At 48.3% G+C, this 13,040-nt stretch overlaps 2 protein-coding genes across 3 annotated transcripts; both read left to right on the top strand.

The window, feature by feature from the left end:
- The first annotated feature begins 271 nt into the window (after nucleotides 1-271).
- vap (vascular associated protein) lies at nucleotides 272-6,208 on the top strand. 2 transcript variants are annotated; one of them, XM_088372439.1, is made up of 10 exons: nucleotides 272-597; nucleotides 2,324-3,794; nucleotides 3,863-3,951; nucleotides 4,075-4,133; nucleotides 4,210-4,382; nucleotides 4,489-4,651; nucleotides 4,724-4,915; nucleotides 5,280-5,513; nucleotides 5,587-5,749; nucleotides 6,031-6,208. In XM_088372439.1, the coding sequence occupies exons 1-10, from the start codon at nucleotides 490-492 to the stop codon at nucleotides 6,103-6,105; spliced, it is 2,727 nt and encodes a 908-aa protein (XP_088228565.1). In that variant the 5' UTR covers nucleotides 272-489; the 3' UTR covers nucleotides 6,106-6,208. The 2 variants fall into 2 exon arrangements, with proteins under 2 accessions (XP_088228565.1, XP_088228566.1); XM_088372440.1 differs by having other exon boundaries at nucleotides 2,319-3,794.
- A 2,681-nt stretch (nucleotides 6,209-8,889) lies between these two features.
- LOC148399882 (actin, cytoplasmic 2) lies at nucleotides 8,890-12,840 on the top strand. Its single transcript, XM_088372441.1, has 7 exons — nucleotides 8,890-9,030; nucleotides 10,315-10,441; nucleotides 10,551-10,790; nucleotides 11,234-11,480; nucleotides 11,573-11,764; nucleotides 11,838-12,019; nucleotides 12,103-12,840. The coding sequence occupies exons 2-7, from the start codon at nucleotides 10,319-10,321 to the stop codon at nucleotides 12,244-12,246; spliced, it is 1,128 nt and encodes a 375-aa protein (XP_088228567.1). The 5' UTR covers nucleotides 8,890-9,030; nucleotides 10,315-10,318; the 3' UTR covers nucleotides 12,247-12,840.
- The last annotated feature ends 200 nt before the right edge of the window (nucleotides 12,841-13,040 follow it).

Here is a 13,040-nt window from a genome sequence, read left to right as displayed (position 1 = left end):
TTTTGTGAGATTTCAAGCTTTTTAGCCAGGGTTGGTGTTTTAAACCAGAGTTTTAAAGCGAGCCGGGGTCATAGCTTCAAACAATGGTTGGAGGGAGACAAATTTGGCTTTCAAGTCAGGTACGGCATCGTCTCTGCTGGTGTGAGCCTGTCAGGCAGACTGCAGTACCAGGTATGGCCTCCGAATTGGGTGGGGGCGCACTAGAGCGGGATTGGAGCTGCTGTGGATGCTGTCATAGGTGTGGTGGATTCTGTGGCGCTTCGCCTCTCTCCCTCCCTCCCTCCCTCCCTCCACCCAGCATCAACAGGGAGCTGTGGCCGCGCGTGTCGCCTCTTCGTCCGCAGGCGACACGACGCGCGTTCCTTCCCTCGCCCGCCGCAGCGGCTGCGCACACGTGGATCTCATTGCAGACGAGAAGAGGAGGAACAAAGTGGATCCTTTGAGGAGCTGTGAAGTTTCAAGAAGAAGACAGAGAGCTTGAGGTGTGACATGTGGAGGTCGTGTGTCCATTTTGGAGACATCTTTCCCGACATGTGTGAAAGGAACCGGACATGCAGTTCCACGTCTGCCTGGTGCTCGCCGCCGTCGTCACAACAGGTAAGCAAAATTAATCCTATCTATCCATTATCAACGATTGTTTGCTCGGGTTCGTTGAAGTGAAGACCAAAAAAAAAACATCTGCATTAAGGGAGGTCTGGATTTTACACTTGGGCATGAACGCCCTCCAAAATTCAATTTTAATTTCTCTAAAAGCTGATTCAACTCAAACCTGTTAGGTGACAAAGATGATTTTCTATTTTATTCATATTTTTTTTAATTGTCCGTTGGTTTGTTATTTTAAATAGGACATTTGTGCACGTTTGTTAAATCTGACATGATATGAGCATTTTTTGTTTGCACACATTGTGAGATGTGCTTGATTGTGAAGCAAAGAAAATGAAAACATTGTTTAATATTGGTTTTAACATCCAGTCTATATGTTTATACACCTGTGATGTCCTAGATGATTTCAACCAATTCTGGTGATTCTTGAAGATAATGTGAACCAAATTAAAAAATCTTTGAAATACAGTGAACGCTTATCTTCATGTAGTTTTTAGTACTTGATGCAAATAAAGTTGTAGCCAGATTAAATCCTGATCAGATCCAGGTTTGGAGGCTGTGGAAATGCAACATGTCAAGTGTAATTGAACAGGTTCCACTCATCTGCTGATCATATCGTTGAGGTTATCAATTATTTCTTGAGAATGTCCAAGAAGCCTTGGTGGAGGTATCAACTCTGGAAGTCGCTAATGAGGCAAAAAGCTTTTGTCTTGTAAGACTTCCTTGATGTCCAATTAGAGCGAAGAAAAAAACAGTTTGCCTTTGATGGTTGTCCTAAAACGGCTGCTTCAAAGCAAAATGGCCGACCTCCTGTGCCCTTCGCGGCATGGCTTCTTTTTTAGACATTTTCATGCGTTTTGGTGGCGGGGCTCTGTTTTTTTTTTCCCCCAAAAATAATAGGCGACAAAATGACTTTAACGAGGTACTAACAGAGCTCGGGCCCTTTACGAGAAGGGATGAAGCAATTCCAAAGGGCCTGGTAACCTCCAGCTTGAGCCCGAATTCCAAGCACCCAAAGGTGATTTTGAAAGAAGGAAAAAAGCAATTTTAGTTGCGTTAGATCCTCTTACCAGGAAGGAAGGAAGCAATTCCAAGAAGACCTTTCACTGGCATTGGACTGAAACCTTCAATGTCACAATTTCTTACATTCTGATTTTTTAGAATTTATACTATGCTGGGAGTCTTCTGTATTAAATATAAAGCACGTCAATAAGCAAGACTTGTTGCTAGGCAGAATCCATGGAGGACACAGAAAAGGTTTCCCCAAAATGGCCCAAGAAGTTTAGAAAACAATTAAGCATAATATTGAGGGGTGTTTATTTATTTATTTACACATGTATTTTTGTTGTTGTTTAATTTTTACATATTTATTTATTTATTTTGTATTTTATTTAATTGATTTTTTTTTCTGTGCTGTCAGGATGTGAATGTTCTCCTAATGCAAAATGGTTGCTTGTTAGTAAGAAATTGAGTTTGTGTGACCCACCTAGATCGCGAGAGTCGTCCTAATAACATTTGTGTTTTCACTCTGACCGTGTTTGGGAAAAGGCAAACATTCTGGAAAGTTCTTATCTTGGTATGTGTGAGAAAGAGAGAGTGTGCATGTTTACTATCAAGCGACAAATGTGTGTGTGTTCATGAGTGAGACAGACAGAAGCTTTGTTGTTCTTGTCGTCCTTCATGACTTTCTCTCTGTCTGTGTCCTGCTCGTCCAGTCCAGGAAGAGCCACGGAATTCCACAGAGGAGCCACATTCTGACAGAGTCTTCCACAGTCCATCTCAGGCCGGGTCCGACTACACAAGCACACAAGAACCCTCTGGATCTGAGTCTGGTCCTGCCACGCCCCTTACCGGGTCTGGGAGCCATGATAGCAAAGCTCTCCAACTTCCTGAGGAAGTTGGGAACAATGGAGCGGAAACATCTGTCAGCCACCTTCCGGAGACGCTGGTGCTGACCCTGAAAACCCAAACAAATCCGGGAATGCCAGAGGGGACGCGTGGAGCTCACACCTCGGGGCGGTCCGCTTTTCCACCCGTGACGTCATCCCCGACCAGATGGGCCCGCCTCGCGACCCCTGCCGGTACCACGGACACAATTTATTTACAGAACCTCGGTCGGACGTCATCCAATGAGATGAAACACACCCCGGACCCGGTTTGGGGTTCTACGTGGTCCCGAACAGACTTGTCACAAAGTACCCCAAAAAACCCACGACTGCCAGATGCCACAGAGGGGACGGCACGATTCCCTGGTTCTACATGGACCACCAGAGATGCCAGCATGGTATCGGGAAGGACCCAGAACTCGTCAGGGTTGGAGGATGAAACGGGCACAAGCGCCAAGACGGATTATGTGGACGGTATGGGAACAACGACCCGGGTCCTTGGATTGGGGGGATCCCCGATAAGAACGAGCACACCCGTTTTTTTGACATCCTCAGGGGTTCTGGACTTGTCTGACTCTAAGAACCAAACGGGAGCGCCTCCAAATACGCCCCAAACTGAAGTCCTGAGGGTTGGGTTCTCTGAGAATGGGACGGAAAGGTCTGGACTGTCGACCCACGTGAGTACCTTTTTGTCATCCAGAGGGGTTCCGAGCTCATCGGTGAGCACAGTGTCGACGAGTTCTGAAGATGTTACGGGAAGGTCACGAGATACAACCCAGGCAGAGCTTCTGGATTTAGGCCTTTCGCAGAACGTGATGGCAACGCCGGAAATCCCGCCTGGTGGAGGCACCATTTTGGCCTCCAGAGTTCAGACCTTTTCTGGTTCGGAGGCAGCAACAATCGAACAGCTGAGGGTCTCGAGCTTCGGGGACGTGGAGGATACGACGGGAACACCTGGAGACTTCTTCCACGGCCAAACCGAGACGGCATCTGCAAGGGTTTTGGGTTTTGGAGGCTCCCGGAACACGGACGACACCCTCTACACTACACCAATGACCCTAAAGAACCCTGCTTCTGTGTCTCCATCCCTCCTGGACGTTCTGACCCAGGCCTACCCAAGCGCTGCCCCGACCCACATCACACAAGAAACGCTGGTGACTGAGGAAAAAGTCACTCCGGACGGCGACACCGTGACAACTCGGCAGCTGACCGTGGAAGTCCAGTCTGCTTCGACACCTTTGAGTTCTGCCACGACCCGCGTACCCAAAGTCTACGTGGTGCCGGACCAGCCTGCCACCATCAGAGGTGTGTGTGCCACCATGGATAGACCAGTGTGCATGTATAGACCAGGTTTTGGTTCTAACTTCTTCCAGTGGAGACTATCGAGCTACTGCTGCAGATCATCGTGGAAGATTCCAGCTCGGCTTCTGGTCCCGACCTGGAGAAGGAAACCGGTGCTTGGGTGGGTGGGAGCCTTTTTAGCATTTTAGACATGTCGTCTGTGTTTTTATGAATCCCTCATTTGATGAATGAGGAGGTCAAAGTGTGTGGATGTCAAGTTTGGAGCTGAACTTTGCCGTTGCAGGTGGAACCTTACCTGGAGAAGGCGCCGGGGTTCCGCCGGATGTTGGCGGCATGGGGCAGGTGAGCGAGTGGGCCTGCTGATCCCGTGAGCGGCGTGGCACCCACCCACCCAACGCTTTTTCTGTCCTCTTCCCAGCGGCCGCGCTGTGCAGATGCTGCTGGAGTTCCACAGCGTGGGCGCTCTGCTCTGGCTCTCGGCCTCCGACGCCTCCAGCGCCTCCTCGCTCCTGCGCCGGACGGGACTGGACCAGGTCGCACGGCGGGGGAGGAGCTTCAGAGGCTCCGAGGTGGTCAACGTCACACTGGGAGGTTAGACGAGCAGTTTGATTCTGGTATCGCTAGGCGATGGCACGATCCGGGTTTTGATTTAAAAGAAAAAGAATGCTAAGCTAAGCTGCGCACGTGTGCGTCGCAGGGCTGCAGGCGGACGTTTGCGATTGGCTGCTCGGGTGTCCGGCGGGCTTCCGCTGCTTTTCGGGACCCGGTAACAACTACAGCTGCTCCTCCGACTGCCATTTTGATTTCTGCCATCATCACGGCGTCTGCACGCACCACCCTGGACAACTTCCCGTGTGTCGGTACGCACGCACGCACGCACGTGTTCACACACAGGTAGCGAATGTCCGGTTTGAACGCGGCGCTCCCGTCAGCTGCCTGGTGGGCGAGGACTTCTGGTTTATGGGCTCGCGCTGTGACATCCGGATGACGCGGGCTCGTCTGGTGTGCACGTGCGCGTCCATCTTGGTTGTGGCCGTGGCTGTGATCGGCACGCTGGCCTTGGTGGCCGTCAGACGCTACCGAGCTGCTCTCATCCGAGCCAAAGTGGACCAGACCCGAAGCAGGTACGCACGCACGTGCTGTTTTACTCCAGTCCAGTAGGTGGTGGTAGTGTGCAGCACAAAATTATTGGAAGCACGCAAGCAGTTGTTTTTCTTATCTTTGCTGCCATCTGCTGGATGTGGAAGGTCATTACTCCACTTTTCTACCCACTCGCACCCCCCCATACACACACTATATAGTGTTAGTATTTTAAATGTTATGTAATCATTTTTTTCAATAGAGTTCGTATTCATCGTGCATTTCATAATTATTTTAAAAAATCTCCTTTACCTAATAAATTTGTTTCACATCATTTTAAATGATTTAATTTTTTATTCCTTTAAGTCACTAGTTTCCCAGCATAAAATTGCGCAATTGTGTTTGCAGCTACCGGCGCTTCAACCATTTCGACGAGCTGTCATCTCGCTTCTGGCCGCGCTCGGCGTCGGCGGCTTCCGTCGACTCGATGGACAATCCGGCGTTCACGCGCTCCGACGAGCTGCTGCACATGCGAGCTCTGGATCGGCCGTGCTGCTACCACGATGACACCTTGTCGCTCGCCTCCGCCTCCTCTGGCTGCACCAGCCGCGCCGCGCGCCTCAACACCATTTACCCAGACAGGTATGCACACGCAAGTCCAAACCAGCTGTTGCCTTCAGGGACAGTCTGGCATCTCTATTAATGGGTGTGTCAGCTCTCAGTACGGTTGGTGCGGCAGCGAGCTGAGCACGGGCGACGGCGTTCTGGACTCGGGCAAGGCCAGCGATTTGTCGGTGTGCAGCTGGCCGGTGGAGCCCATCCACTGGACGCCCTTCCCGCTGCTGCGGCAGCTGGCCGCCCCCCGGACTCCCCACTCGGTGAGTGGGGAAAAAAAAAAAAAAAGAAATCACATTTACTCTACATGCTGTTACAGCCGTGTGTCCCAAAGTGGAATAAAATTCCCTCAAAATTCTAAATGCAACTTTTATTAAAAATAATGTTAGCGCCTAATGCTAACTGGTTAGCATCTGTCAAGTCAGCCGAGCTACGGTTTGCACTGCTGGGCTTTTTGGAGCGAGCGTCGCTCCTTGATATGGTGACGCCTCATTGAGTCATACGCTACGTTAGTTTAGCATCTCTCCTTGTCTGGGATGTTCAGGCTCGGACGTCCAGGCCGCGCTCGTACTGCGAGGGCATGGAGTTGGTGGACATGAACCGCAGCTGGACGGCATGACTGGATGCATCCTCGTGGGCCATCCAACGCTCTCCGTGCACGCGTGTATGTGTGTGTGCATGAGCTGTTGAAAAATCAATAAATACCATATGACTATGCCGTACTTGTGTGTGTAATTGACTGGCATGCTAACTCCCTCTTTTGACACCAAGTACCGTCCCAGGCGCTCCCAGCTCCCTCCACCCCTTTTGGCCATGTGCTGCGTGAAACCCGGCTGGAATGCCAGACCAAAAAAAAGCATAAAAGACAAGTCTGAGCAATAGCAAAAGTGGCCCGTGCCCATCCAGTGATGCCCTTGTACATTGGGAATGGATGCCACTCAATGATGGACAAAGGAAAGTAGCAAAGACGCTCCATGTTAGCTTCATTCCATATACGGTATCAGAGCCAAAAACCAGGCCTGTGTGTGTGTGTGGCAGCATTCACATGCCTCTCACTGGACTTCATCCACACACTTAAAAAGGGAGATTCATTCATTTCCTCACACTGCTTGCTGGTCACATGACTTGCATAAGCAGCAATACATTCTTCTTCTTTGCAGTCATGTGACTTAGTCATGCTGATATCTCCTTATATGGATGTCATCCAAAGGACCTCTCAAAGGCACCAGCCTGTGTGTGTCTGTGTGTGTGTGTGTGTGTGGATTTGGATAATTCCCTGATTGGCTTGTTCACCTTTTTAACCTCTCCTTGTAGACGACGCGCCTGTGTGTGTGTTTGCGAGTGTGTGTGTGCGCACTTCCTGTATGCATGTAGAGGTGAAAGTGTGGTTTGAGGAAAAAAAAAAATCTACTTCCTGCCCCATGGCTGGCCATATGTCCTTATTAGGAACACGAAAGAGAGCCAGGCAGAATTCCTGCTTTATGGTCATTGTCCGGCTGCACTTTGAGGGTTGCAACCCCTTCACACACACACACACTTTGAGATCTTGCGTTCCCATGACATCACACAGTGATGTTGTCACCTGAGTTTGACACACCTGGAAGGAACTTTGCGGCAAAATTGCGCCACCTCGCTGGAAGTGACGCTGACACATCGAACAGACTGTTCAGCTTCAATTTCTTAAACACGAAGTGTTTTTTTTTTTTTTTTAAACTGTTGTGTCACAATTTTTTTGTTCAAAGTGTTTTTTTTCTCCCCCAAGATTTTGGGGTGGCCATGGCCCATCTAAAATAGATCCAGCCCTGCACGAGGGCTGCATATTTAATCTAATTTTAATCAGGATCACAATTTTTGCGTTACATTTAAAATTGTGTTTATTTACATTTAAAGGAGGAAATGGCTAACGGGCCCCATATGGCCCCCAAGCCATAGTTTGGACACAGCTGGTGTAACAAAGAAATGAAACCCGCAAAAAAAGGACATTTTTAAGGTCTGTGATTTGTGCCTCATTTGATGTCATAAAGCATCCAAGGAACAAGTTTCAACATGTTCCAATTTGTAACGCTGCATTTTCTTCATTGTGCTTCTCCTAGATCATAGATCCGGCCCGCCACATCATTTGATGTGGCCCGCGAAGACAAATTGTGCATCAAATTCATGTGTCATTACTAGAATTGCAAATTGTGTTCACTTTTACTATCTGTTTTTTAAAATATTTGACCAGTTTTTACTCATCTGATTTGAAAAGGAGTTATTTTTCAGTTTGTTTTGTAGCTTTTACTGGATATAATATGAGGTTTTCATACATTTATTTGGGTTGACAGTCATAATGGCCCTCCGAAAGAAGCTATGATGACAATGCAGCCCGCCAAAAAAAAAAGAGTTTGACACCCCTGTCCTAGATAAAAGACTTTGGTGACTTGGCAAGAAAAAGAAAATCAGTTCCCATGATGACTGAGAAGCAACTTGAAAGTGTGTTGCAGAAATCTGCAACTGTTGGAAGACGTTTCACAAGTTCCGAGTCAACGTGCTAGTGATGTCACTAATAAGCGTCTGCTTGACCTTTGCTGCAGTTCACATCATGAAACATAAAAGGAATTAGCCATCACAAATGCTCATCATAGAGCTTTTATGACACATTTGGCTTCATAAAACATCAAAGCATTCAACAGAAATAAAAAAATGCTCTTTTTCATCGCCATATTTTCCTTCCCCCCAAAAAAATATTTCTAGAGAGAGATTTTACAAATGCTAACATGTATTCAGATAAACTTCAATCTAAAATAACTCACAACGTGAGATGTGCAGGCGATGAGTGCTGAGCTTTACATGTTGCCTGTAAACATGCCATCGTGTTAACACCGGGATCACTTTGCACTCTAATCTGTGTGTGTGTGTGTGTGTGTGTGTGTGTGTGTGTGTGTGTGTGCATGAGTGTGTAAATGTGTGTGTTTGTGACCGCTATGCCGGGTTTTAACCTTCCAGTCAGTGACCCCCGAATTTCCATCCTAACCCCCAGATGGGCCTTTCCTTACATTTTCACTGAAACATCAATTTTAGCTATAGTGCATCAGAGATGATAGATTGATGGCAAGATAATTATCCCAATTGAGCTATTCAGTGCTTCCACAGAGTGGAATTGTTTTTTTGTTTTTTTTACATACATGGTGGCTATTTTTTTTTTTTTCTTTTTACACTTTTTCTGCAATAAGTGAATTAAATAGGCGTGACTATCAAACTAAAGTGATTTATAAACAAAAAAAGGTCAGGCCACCTTTTGACCACAATGTAAAGATTTGTGGGGTTTGTCCATTTTTTTTTTGATGGGCGATCGGCTCACGCCACACCCATTGGATGTGAGGGGACCAATCGGAGGCCGCCGTGAGCAAAGTTCTCCTTATATGGAGAGGGGCTGCAGCCCGAGCGTCTTTAAAAGCGCAGCGGCCAACCGGCAACACGTCACAGTCAAGCTTCCAAGCTCGGACACACGCTCGCGCGCATCACGCAGCTCGCACACCTCTAACGAGACATCTCTCTCTCACAGGTAAGGAAGCTATTGGGTTACAAATGACATTTTTCTCATTGAATACCTTAAAAGACACCAGTATGCTTTGCGACTTCTCCTTTGGAGATTAAAATGGTTTTCCCCGGCGTAGTCGTGCTAGGCTAGCGTTAGCATGTTAGCCCGTTAGCTGCCGGGGCGTCAGGCAAAGCGCTGACGCCGCTTTCAAAGAGGCGACGTTCGGCTTGGTGACGCAGCGACGACTGTTACCCACCCGCTGCAGCTGATGACGGAGACCCCCGCCCGCCCTCTCCCTCCCGTCCGTCCCTTAATCGTAAAGCAGACTCTTTTGAAGGCTTTGACCGTCATCGACTCCACCCGGCCGGTCGCCAGCATCCCTTTAACACGCCAGCCATCGCAATCGCCATCGTCTGTCTTCCTCCCCACCGGCTCGGCGGCTAGACGGATTACAACAAGTGGATTAGCTCCCAGATCACCCACCGCTTAATCTACAGCATTGAGCAATTAACGTCGGATTTTGGCGCTTGATTTGATTAACGAATTATTTTTTTAATCGCTCGTGTACAAGGTGAGGAGTTTGGCAATATTTAATTATTGGAACAGGGACCGTTAAATATATGTACAAGTCTCGTTTAGTTTTGTGCTGATTCAAATATGTACAACAATCGAAATTTTACAAGTGAGGGGTTTAATCCTTTTATATCAGTAATTAACCATTTTAATAAAGTGTATATCTAAAATTGTTAAATTCCAGATTAGTTAAAATGATATTTTTAGTTCTGATAACCACCCTAAGATTAAATTGACGAATTCAAACGTTTGAATTTATTTAAAAAAAAAGATTATTTCTGAAATAAAGGGTGTAAGATTAAATCACTGTAATATTAGTCTAATACCGAATGAGATCGAAAAGTTGTGGTTTAATAATTGATTTAGTGATTTATTGATGAAACTCATGTGCTGAGGTTGAGGGAAAAGACAAGTGAATGTGAGAAATATTGATGTCGTGTGCTGCATGTGGCTCTTGTGCCCAGCCTTGAATTATTCAGCATTTGGCATTGAGAGGGAGTGGCCGCATTTGCGCTTTGCTGTGGTTGTGCGGCTCCTCACTTTTTCCTTATATGGTCATGACAGGGACCCCCTTTGCCTCTTTTTCTTTTGGGTTTGGCGCCACTGCGACACCCAGCAGAATGAGACTGGCTGCAGCTGCCGCAGCTGCAGTGCAGCTGCATCCTCACACTTTCAATTTTTTTACCTTCGCGATGATTTTTTTTAAAAATATATACCTTTTTATGGGTTTTACAGAAAAATGGAAGACGAAATTGCCGCCCTGGTCGTGGACAATGGATCCGGAATGTGCAAAGCTGGCTTTGCGGGAGATGACGCCCCACGCGCAGTCTTCCCCTCCATTGTGGGACGGCCCAGGCATCAGGTACCCCAACACTCTCCTCAAATCTTGTATTTAAATCAACGTGGGCACTGCTGTGAAATACGCCGGGTTTGGATTTTAATATATTTGTCCCCGATTCTCCCGACGCCAGGGCGTGATGGTTGGCATGGGCCAGAAGGACTCGTACGTGGGCGACGAGGCCCAGAGCAAGAGGGGCATCCTGACCCTGAAGTACCCCATCGAGCACGGCATCGTCACCAACTGGGACGACATGGAGAAGATCTGGCACCACACCTTCTACAACGAGCTGCGTGTGGCCCCCGAGGAGCACCCCGTGCTGCTCACCGAGGCCCCCCTCAACCCCAAGGCCAATCGCGAGAAGATGACCCAGGTACGGGCAGGCTCACATGCCTGTGCTCTCACTTTTTTCTTTTTCTCGCTCAATCTGTCTCCTTGAACTTCCAGGTGTCCTCTTTCCTGAGCTCTCTTTCCATTTCCATCTCTGTGGAGACTTCAGGTTTCTTGTCTGTCACTGTAGTGTGCAGCATTGCATGCTAACAAGCTCAAGTTGAGAACTAATGTTAAATAAAAAGTAGACTGAGAAGCAAGCTCAGGGCAGTATAGAGTTTTCAAAATTGTACCATAACCACTGTAGCGCAGAGCAATTCGGTTAGTAATATTTTGCTTACCACTAGGGGGAGCCCATGCACCATACTATCTCACTGGGTTCTTCAGCATGGTGTCATCTTCTGTCCTAACTTGGCATGATGGGCAAGATGTGTGGACTAAACCAATGAGTCATTTTGTGCTCATGTATGTGCACCTTGTTTTCAGATCATGTTTGAGACCTTCAACACGCCCGCCATGTACGTGGCCATCCAGGCCGTGCTGTCCCTGTACGCATCTGGCCGCACCACCGGCATCGTGATGGACTCCGGTGACGGCGTCACCCACACTGTGCCCATCTACGAGGGCTACGCGTTGCCGCACGCCATCCTCAGGCTGGACCTGGCTGGCCGCGACCTCACAGACTACCTCATGAAGATCCTCACCGAGCGCGGCTACAGCTTCACCACCACTGGTCAGTGCTGCGGAAAAACAATTTGCCCCGTTGTCTCAAAGGAGAAGCTTTGTGCAATTGCTTGAATTGTTTTTGTGGTTGTGATGATGCAGCTGAGCGTGAAATCGTGCGTGACATCAAGGAGAAGCTGTGCTACGTGGCGCTGGACTTTGAACAGGAGATGGGCACGGCCGCCTCTTCATCCTCTCTGGAGAAGAGCTACGAGCTGCCCGACGGACAGGTCATCACCATCGGCAACGAGAGGTTCCGCTGCCCCGAGGCGCTCTTCCAGCCTTCCTTCCTGGGTAAGCGGCATTTTATTGCACCCACCCCCCTTCCCAAAACCCACAAACCTAACTTGACAACCTCCACGGGCAGGTATGGAGTCGTGCGGCATCCACGAGACCACCTTCAACAGCATCATGAAGTGCGACGTGGACATCCGTAAGGACCTGTACGCCAACACTGTGCTGTCAGGCGGCACCACCATGTATCCCGGCATCGCCGACCGCATGCAGAAGGAGATTACTTCCCTGGCCCCCACCACCATGAAGATCAAGGTAACGAGTGATCGGTTTATCCGTAACGCTCCGCTGCCCCTCTGTGGCCAGCGTGAGTAACATCTGTCGTTTCACCTCGGCAGATCATCGCTCCCCCCGAGAGGAAGTACTCCGTTTGGATCGGCGGCTCCATCCTGGCCTCGCTGTCCACCTTCCAGCAGATGTGGATCAGCAAGCAGGAGTACGACGAGTCCGGCCCCAGCATCGTCCACAGGAAGTGTTTCTAAAGAGACTGTCGGGCGGCCCCACCCACACCTCTTTGTCCTCCACCACCTCCCTGTTTCCATTCCCCAGCCCCCCCTCGAACACACTGCTACCAACCCAAATGAGTGGCTCCCATCAACACTGTCTGCTGAGCCTGCAGCACCTCCTTGCCCTTCCCCCCCGCCCCAAGAGTTTGCTGAGGAGCTCTGCAGTAATTCCGGAACCCCACTCCCACAACCCCATCCCCACCACAGGCAGTGTGAATGTGAGGAATATGATTTTTTTTCTTTTTTTTTTTTTTTGTGTGTGGTTTAGTTTTCTTCAGTTTGTTCACCACCTTTATTTGCCTCTATGAAGGTTTCCAACTTCTGCTGCCGGGCTTCTCCTCTCGGCCCGGCAGACCTCTGTCAGTATTGCTTGATGTAAATTATGTCATCTGTTTGTTTTTGTACTTTCAGCCTTAAGATATTTGCTCCAGTTTTTGTCAATATGCAAAAATGAGAGAGAAAAAGACAAGAGCTACTTTGTAAGGTGGTGGTAGAATGGTTTGTACATGAGGCTTGCCAAGCTTCTAGTTACATGACAACCCAATAAAGCGCACATGTCAGATCTCTTTATCTCACCTTGTCATTGTTTTACTGGAAGTTGATGGTTTTGTTGCGTAAAATCAGTGTTAGAACATGGTTATCATAGCTGTGACATACTATATTTAAAATTGTTGCATTGAGGGAAATATTCTAATGCCCATTTATAAAGTGGTCCAATATAGCGGCACAAGTGTTTTAAATGGTAACCATGACAACTGAAGGCCTTCTGG

The sequence above is a fragment of the Syngnathus floridae genome, chromosome 4 (assembly GCF_059516105.1).
Source record: "Syngnathus floridae isolate MCC-2025c chromosome 4, RoL_Sflo_1.0, whole genome shotgun sequence".
In the NCBI taxonomy this organism is placed as follows: domain Eukaryota; kingdom Metazoa; phylum Chordata; class Actinopteri; order Syngnathiformes; family Syngnathidae; genus Syngnathus; species Syngnathus floridae.
The sequence above is the reverse complement of the archived record's forward strand: the minus strand, read 5'-3'. Positions and strand labels throughout refer to the sequence as shown.